This window comes from Pinus tabuliformis, chromosome 1_2 (assembly GCF_031772625.1).
Source record: "Pinus tabuliformis cultivar Carrire ecotype Pingquan chromosome 1_2, CPIR1, whole genome shotgun sequence".
NCBI lineage: Eukaryota > Viridiplantae > Streptophyta > Pinopsida > Pinales > Pinaceae > Pinus > Pinus tabuliformis.
Genome location: NC_142298.1, coordinates 233,433,788 through 233,442,561, shown reverse-complemented (window position 1 = coordinate 233,442,561; position 8,774 = coordinate 233,433,788). Strand labels below are relative to the sequence as shown.

Below are 8,774 nucleotides of genomic sequence, written 5' to 3'. Positions count from 1 at the left end.
CCCATGAGAGCATCTAAATTTTGGTGCGCTGCAACCCAATTTCCAAGATGTCGATTTAATGAAATGAAGGGATATATAGTGTTTCTGAACTTGTTTATGTAATGAAAATAATGGCTATATAATGCTGTCTGAGCTCGTTTCATGCAAGGAAGAAAATCTAGCTGGTTTTAAGTTATCAATAAGATCTAAGCTATCCTCGGTGTTACTATTGATTTGTGATGCTGCCAAATAGTTGTGCTCTCTGAGAAGGCAAATTATTGTAACTATGTATTACCTGGTTATAAATGTGACAGTATGTGAGAAACATTATTAGGCAGCGGGTTTTAATGGGGAATTCTCTGCCCTTCAGAGTCCTCCCCGCGCCTTCAAATACAGAGAACGATGTAATTTGGCTTCTGGCGAGCTGCCGAGCAATCAATTCATGCGGTGGGATCCTCTCGTCCTCCTTATCCTATTCTTCCCCATCATCTTCATCAATACCAAATTCATCGTCAATTGGTGTAATCCTCCTCTGACTTTCCCTTCTTTGAACTCTCGACCAGTCAGGTATATTCACAGGGGCGGATTGATGCCTGATGCGTGAAACATTATTGACGCTATCTTCATTCGCAAGGCTCCGAGGAATCATGCGCGAGGCTGTGGGAAGCCACCGAGAAGTAGAGGCGATTTCTCTGACCTTCTTGATCTCTTGGGATTTGAACCTCAGATCTTTGGTATTGGGCTCAGAGGGAACAACAGCCCAGATTTCCTCCTCCTCGAATTCCTCCATGGGATTCTCCATTTGGGTACTGATAGAAGATGACAAACTGTAAAAACTAGCCCTACCCATATAAGAATTGTTGCGCTCCATGGTTGCTCGATACAGAATTTGAGTTCAAATCTCATAACAGCACATTTACCTATAATGTAGATAATGTGTCGCGAAGCTCAAAATACAGTACATTTAAAAGGTCCCTTCTGTCACTATATGGATATCTGGTTTCAGTCCATTAAAACATATCTGACCTCTTCTAGATAATGTCCCAACAAGTGAGCTTTTGACCTTGTTTGGATGGGGAGTGTGCCTGCCAAATCAGTTTGTGCCAATTCAGCGACATTGGATGGCCAAAGTAAATTACTAATTGTCTAAACATTCCTTCTGGTCCAGAGATAATCGATTCCTTCTGATTCTTGAAAGAAGGCTTACCCTCTTCACTAGAATAATGTTACCTGCCCTTCACTTTGTTAAACCATTCAATTTTGTTTTATTGATCTCCTCTTAATCAAATCATCGATCATTGTTATCTTTAATGTTTAGCTCCATACATTTTGATTCCATTTTATCAGAGCTGCATAGATTCTTTGACCCCTCCATCGACTGCATCTGTGATGTATCATGTGACAACACCCTCTTCTCGGGAGAAGGCAGGTACACCTTTTGATTCCATTTCTTCTGGGTTAGCAGGAGCCCTCGTTTTCGTTTACGATTTTCTGACTTCGTTTTTAAAAAATGGGGAGAAACATAGTGTTAAAACAACAGAGACAGACACATCCATTATTGTATTGCTCAAATTGACCGTATGAACATGATTTCATTTATAATCCAAAAGTTGCTTTCTGAAGATACGATTTGTTTCAATTAATTTTCTTCCGAGTTCACCATTTTCAAGAGACCTATCCCTTCACAGCCACAGTTGCAAGGGAATTTATATGATAGTATAGCTATATATAGGATTTCTCGAAGATTCATCATTCCCTAAACCGGGCCAGATATCTTCTGCATTTCGGTTGAAACGTGCATAATTTAGATCTTGACCTTGCTTAGATTTCTTACAGTTACTTTTACAAAAAGCTGGGGCTTTGACTGTTCTCTGCTGTTGAACAAGCGCTCGTTAGGTGTCCTATTTTGTATCCTCGTTTAATCTACCTGCCTAGTTATGATATGCCAATTTTTCTATTTCACAAAACTTGGTGGTGTCAAACAGATTTTTGGCTTCTCTTAAATAAGCCACTTTATTGTAGCATATAACTATAAAATAAATCAGACCCAAAAGAAAGAATAACATGCAGTATCCTAGAAAAATTACAAGACTATTGTAATTTGAGAAGGAACAAATCTGGTTTTGAAGATATTTCTTCAAATTTGGGAAAAATACGTTTCTCCTTGTCTACCTCAAATTTGTAATCTGCGGCCATATGTCATAAAGGATTCAGGCACTGACCTTAATTATCATGAAATTTCATATTCTTGTAAACTCCATAACTTAATTGCCCATGATCTTGAGGTATTTAGAACAGAAGTGGAGTAAGACGCGAGACTCACCATTTTGTATGGAGCAGGATAAATATTGGCCGATCGCACCCAAAATGCACGAATCTTCCTCTACCTGGTCGCGGAGATTATGATTGCCATGTACGCTTAAATTTGTTGGAGATTCAAATTACTTCTGGCACTTCTATTGCACTACTCTAATGCATTTTGTCCGAATCGCTGGCACATCTGATACCAGTTCACAATACCAAATTGAAGGGCCAATTCTTTGTATTCCATGTCAATTTCCGCTAGTGTTTCAATGTGCTCACTGACAAAGCTGCATTTGATCAAGACCATAAAATCCAATATAGAAGCATATGATTACATTGATTTTAGTAGAGCTTCAAATATGAAGTATCCTTAATGGAACACATGAATTTACTTCTTTATACAACTGAGAATAAAATCATTTTCAATAGTTTTTGGATTTCATGTTAATTGAAATTGCAGATCTCATATTCATCTTACAACCAAGGTATGCTAACTTGATCCTTTCATGTCATGCTGTGATTTTAATTACATTAACCAAAATGGCTACAAGACATCCAAAGTTGCAGAACCTGTCTTTTGAGAGTAGTACATTTTTCATCCACATACCCACCACCAGCAATTCTACCATCAGTTCAAATTATATAGACTTTTCCATAACACAATTTCTCAAGTGCACTCTTGGATATAACACTTCAATTCTTTTTTCGGCAAAATACTTAGTTCACACAAGATGGTTATACATACTATGATTTGGAAGACACCACTTAGAAATTTACATTCACTGCTAGGGCTTGGAAAATGTTGCTTATAAATCTTCAATTTGGTAAGGATCAAGTTGAAATGTCAGGGGTGTGGGCTCAAAAGCTTATTCTTACACAGTTTTTCATGGAATCTGCATAGAAACCTAGTGTTGAAACTTAAAATTTGACTGCAGTTGTCCATGTGCATTTAAAAATGCAGGGACAACTCTCTTCTATACCAAGAACTATCATTTCATTTCTTTTTTTATAGCCCAGGATTGCAGGGCTGGAACATTACTTCATGCTTATATGCACTCGCCTTCTTACCATGCCTTGGAAAAAGCCACCATCTAGGTAGAGCTTGGCATCTTGTATTAAATTTAGCAAGATACAAAACATGTGACTTAAAACAGGATCGGATGGGTATGCAGAACTTGTACAAGGAAGCCTTAAATTTGTCATTTTCTGCAGCAAAATATGTCCTATGTAGCTTATGAGCAAAGTATAAAAAAATAAAATAAAAAAATCTAGAGAAATATATTTGTGAAAAGGCTATAGAAAGCAAGGATACATCTAGAGAAATACTTTTGTGAAAATGCATAGTCATTGTCTTCATGCCGAGGACCTTGGTTGCTACCCAACAAATCTCTTTCATATTATAGCCAAAGTTGAAAGGCCATCTGGATCATAGTTAAGCATTTATAAGCTTTTGCACATGTAAATAGAAGATGGAGACAAATATTTATATGATAAGATCAGATTTCAGTGGTAGTCTAGTTAAAATAATATTACTTGTAGATTATGGATCATACAAAGATAATTGTAATAAAAGTCTACCAACATTTTATTGATATTTGTCTCTTGTTAGTGTTCTTTGTTATTTGATGTCAACATCAACTAGATGATTGTAGCAAACATGTGTTTACCAACATTTTGTTATTGGTCAATAGTTGCATATTGTAGGAAGAAGAGCTCGATAACATGAAACATTCAGAATGTCAGCTTATCAACCTTGAATCATGGGTCTTTGAATATTCCAGTGGGGTCTTGCTGTGGACTTGTTCTTTTAGGATCTATTACAATCACTAGTTGTTTGTTATTTAACATGGGAACTTCAAGCAAACATCTATAGGTTGCTAGACCAAAAAAATAAAAAATAAAATAAAAATTAATTAATTAATTAATTAATTAATTAAAATTAAAAATTCTATAAAGCACTAGATTCCTTTCTATGTACAAGAGAGTAATTGTTGTGCCTCTAGTATTGAAATTGTAACTAGGTTCAGTCTTCATTATAACGTAATTGTAATAATAACATTGTATATTCTTTATGAAGAAAGGAAAATAAATTATATTTTTGGAGTATGGTGACACTAGTTGCGTCATAAGAAAGCCACTAATGAAAGCTATCAAAATATGTTTTCCATCAATATGAAAGTTTACAGTGTTCATATAATACACTTTTTTCAATCATAATTCCATTGCAAAGCACATGGATGATTTCATATACTGTAGAATCCCAAGGATTGTGGACTTCTTTTCTTTGCTCTTTACAAGGGGCATCTGGGTGGGGAATATATCGCTGTAGCCTGTACCATGCTATTGCACTGCATTCAAACCATTATAGTGGACTTGCAAACCATAAATGAATAATTACTGCTGTAGGTTGACCAGTTGTGCATTCAGGGAGAAATTTAGTTATAGCAGTTTGCATAGCAAACACTAGCTCAACAAACAGAAATGAGGTGTTGGTAGGCAGGTAAAAATGCACACAACACTTAAGTAGAGCACCAACAGTGTTTTTAACCAGTTATCTAACCTATGATAACATGTTCTAAAGTTTAAATTTATGGCTAAGAAGTAACTTGCATAACTTGAATTGATCTATTGCTTAGGGTTCTCTATGGACTATCTAGAATATGGTGGAAAATGTTAGGAATAATGCTAATAAGTCTTAGATATCATGCAGATTTTGAACAAATCAAAATGGTGAGGACGCGAAGGAACCAAGGGCTTGGAGAGTCTTCACAAGGACCTCCTTCAAATAACCCATTACCTTCACCAGAATTGACTCTAATTCTACGTTCCCTGGAAGCAATTAATGAAACCTTAAGAGGGCGCCAAACAAATGAAATGGAAGGGGAACACCCTTCATCAGGGTTAGGGAACCCCGAGGGATCTAGAGACTATGATAGAAGACCTCCAGTTGAGGACATTACTAGAGAGCTCCAGAAGATTAAACTCCCAGAATTTGCAGGAGGTCATGCCAGTGAGCATGCAGAAGCCTGGTTAGAGGGGATGGGAAGGTGTTTTGCACTAAGGGATTACAATTCCAATTCCAAAGCCAAAATAGCAATATTCCAACTCAGAGATAGTGCTCTGAATTGGTGGGGTAACTTGGAGCGTCAACTACACCTCACTCCAGACACAGTTACTTGGGAATTATTTGAGGAGAGGTTTAGGAAGAAGTACCTACCAACATATTATGAAGAACAATAGGTAGGAGCCTTCCATGCCCTGATACAGGGAGGTCGTACTGTAGAAGAATATGAAATTCGATTTATGGAATTGGTCAAGTATGTTTCCTACATGGATACTGATCAGCGTCAAGCGGATCATTTTATGTATGGATTGAGACCTAAGATTAGGGCAATGGTACGGATGTGGAAACCATCCTCAGTTGCAGAAGCTGTAGAACATGCTCGTTATGTCGAAGAACACCTAGATTTAAAGGGTGAAGGCAGAGCCATCTTTCCACGTCAAACAGGGTTTATGGGGAAGGCCCCTCGTACCTTCCTAAGGGGGGGAAGTCGGAGGTCACCACCATATGGAAACATGGTTATACCTAGAACACCAACAGTAGGAATTTCCATGGTTTCTAGTGTAGATTCACCCACAGTTTCAAGGGCGCGTACAAATCAAAGTCATAGGCGAGGAACAACAAGTGGGGGTAGGGGTTCCAGGGGAAGAAACTCTTTCCAAAGAACTCCACATCATTCGGTTCAAGGTCCACCACGCATCACTTGTTGGGGATGCAGAGGACCTCATTACCAGCGGGACTGCCCAGAGTTTCGAACTAGTAACAACAGAAGAGAGGGAAAAGAACCAATGGGGGGAGCAGGTAGCCACCACCGAATCTATGCCGCAGTTGACAATCAGCAAGTTGAACACCAGTCTGCCGTAGTAGAAACCTCAGGTATGATAAACAAAGTAAAAGTTAAAATTTTGTTTGACTCTGGTGCTATAGATAGTTTCATTTCACCAGTTGCATTAGAAAAATGTGGGTTGGCAACCTATGAGCACGATGACTTTAAACAAGTCGAGATGGCTTATGGAATAAAACAAGCAGTAGGGCCTAGTGTTTACCAATGTCAGGTAAACCTCGGGGTGTGTATGACTAAGTTAAAGGCATATGTCACAGAATTGGGAACGTATGATGTAATTGTTGGAATGGACTGGCTGGAATCTCATCGAGCTTTGGTAGACTGTTTCAAGAAGAAGGTGATCTGTTTAGATGATGAAGGTAGGCCAATTGAGATTTGTGGAATCAAGAGGGGAGTGTCTCTACGATTCATATCCATGATGAAGGTAAAACGTTGTCTCAGACAAGGTTGAAAACTGTATTTGGTCAAGACTGTAAGTGACCAGAAAGGACCTTCCCTGGATCAACATCCAGTTTTGGCTGAATTCAAGGATGTTTTTCCAGAGGAATTGCCTGGATTACCTCCTGTAAGAGAGATTGATTTCACCATTGATATGAAACCAGGTGCATAACCAATATCTAAGACACCCTATAGGATGACAACTCCAGAGCTTTGTGAGTTGCAGATGCAGTTAAAGGAGCTCTTAGACTTGGGATTGATCAGACCTAGTATTTCCCCTTGGGGTGGACCAGTAATTTTTGTCAAGAAGAAGGATGGTTCCCTGCGCCTATGCATAGATTATAGAGACTTAAACAGATCCACGATAAAGAATAGGTATCCAATACCTCGAATAGATGACTTATTTGATCAAATGAAGGGGGCAGCGGTCTTCTCAAAAATCGATCTACGATCTGGGTACCACCAATTGAGGATAAAGGAGGAAGACATCTCAAAAACTGCATTTCGAACTCGATTTGGGCACTATGAGTTTGTAGTTGTTCCATTCGGTTTAACTAATGCACCAGAAGTATTCATGAGCCTCATGAATGGTGTGTTCAGGAAGTATTTGGACCAATTCATACAAGTCTTCCTTGATGACATTCTTATATATTCCAAGAATGAAAAGGAGCATGAAAAGCACCTAAGGGTAGTATTGACTTGTTTAAGGGAAAATCAATTGTATGGGAAATTGTCAAAGTGTTCCTTCTTTCAGAAGAAAGTCCATTACCTTGGGCACGTCATTTCAGGAGAAGGGATTTCAGTTGACCCAGAAAAGGTGAAGGCCATAATGGATTGGCCAGTACCAAAAAATGCCCATGAGGTATGTAGTTTTATGGGGCTAGTTGGGTATTATCACAGGTTTGTGGAAGGGTTTTCAAGGATTGCAAAACCCATCACCACATTACAGTGAAAGGGGGTTAGGTATGAATGGACAAATGAATGTGGCACTGCATTCAAAGAGCTGAAGAGGTTACTAACTAGTGCACCGATCCTTCAAGTACCAGACATGAGAAAAGACTTCACTGTCTGCACCGATGCTTCGACGCAGGGATTGGGTGCAGTATTGATGCAAGAAGGCGGAGTAATAGCTTATGCTTCTAGAAAATTGAAGAAGCATGAAGAGTTATATGCTACCCACGACTTAGAATTGGCAGCAGTGATGTTAGCCTTGAAGCTATGGAGACACTACCTCATTGGGAGAAGATTTGAGTTAAGAACAGATCATCAAAGCCTAAAGCATCTCTTCACTCAAAGGGATTTGAACGCCAGACAAAGGCGATGGAGCGAATTCATGAGTGAGTATGATTTTGAAATCTCATACATCAAGGGAAAGGAGAATGTAGTGGCGGATGCACTAAGCAGGAGGCCACGAACTTTCTCCCTAGTAGCCTTAAAGGTAAATTTAAGGGAGTGGATATTGGAGAAACTCTTTGAAGATAGTTGGTATTTAAAAGTCATCTCAGCTATCCAAAATGGGAAACAGATAGAACCAAAGTTTGAAGGATACGTCCTTGAACCAGATGGGCTATTGAGATTCCAAGGGAGAATGTACGTACCTAAGGAAGGGGGTATAAGAGAAACCATCCTCGAAGAGTCTCATAGAGCACTCTATTGTGCACATCCTGGGGTAAAGAAGATGTACGCAGATGCAAGGAAACTCTTCTTTTGGGTAGGCATGAAGCATGACATAGTCCAGTTTGTCGCAAAATGTCTTGAATGTCAGCGAGTGAAGGCTGATCATTTCCATCCAGCAGGACTCCTACAACCTCATGACATCCCTACATCTAAATGGGAAATAATTTCTATGGATTTTGTGGTGGGTTTGCCACTCACTTCCCAGAGGCACAATGCTATATTGGTTATAGTTGATAAATTGACCAAAAGTGCCCATTTCATCCTAGTAAGGGACACTTACAATGTTACGGATGTGGCGCGAGTGTTTGTCAATGAAGTTATCCGGCTGCATGGATTGCCCACAAAGATCATTTCTGATAGAGACTCCCGATTTACATCTAGGTTTTGGACAAGTTTGCAGTCAGCACTGGGAACTCAGTTAAACCTAAGCACTGCATATCATCCAAAAACAGATGGGCAGACCGAAAGAGT

The 8,774-nt window shown here is 39.0% G+C and overlaps 1 protein-coding gene across 1 annotated transcript; it reads right to left on the bottom strand.

Moving 5' to 3' along the window:
* Window positions 1–348: 348 nt before the first annotated feature.
* LOC149205247 (uncharacterized) lies at window positions 349–833 on the bottom strand. The gene has a single exon (XM_089393429.1). The coding sequence runs from the start codon at window positions 827–829 to the stop codon at window positions 452–454; it is 378 nt and encodes a 125-aa protein (XP_089249555.1). The 5' UTR covers window positions 830–833; the 3' UTR covers window positions 349–451.
* Window positions 834–8,774: the final 7,941 nt, after the last annotated feature.

Excerpts from the sequence above, each read along its gene's own strand:
- LOC149205247 (XM_089393429.1), bottom strand. The coding sequence starts at position 829 with ATGGGTAGGGCTAGTTTTTACAGTTTGTCATCTTCTATCAGTACCCAA.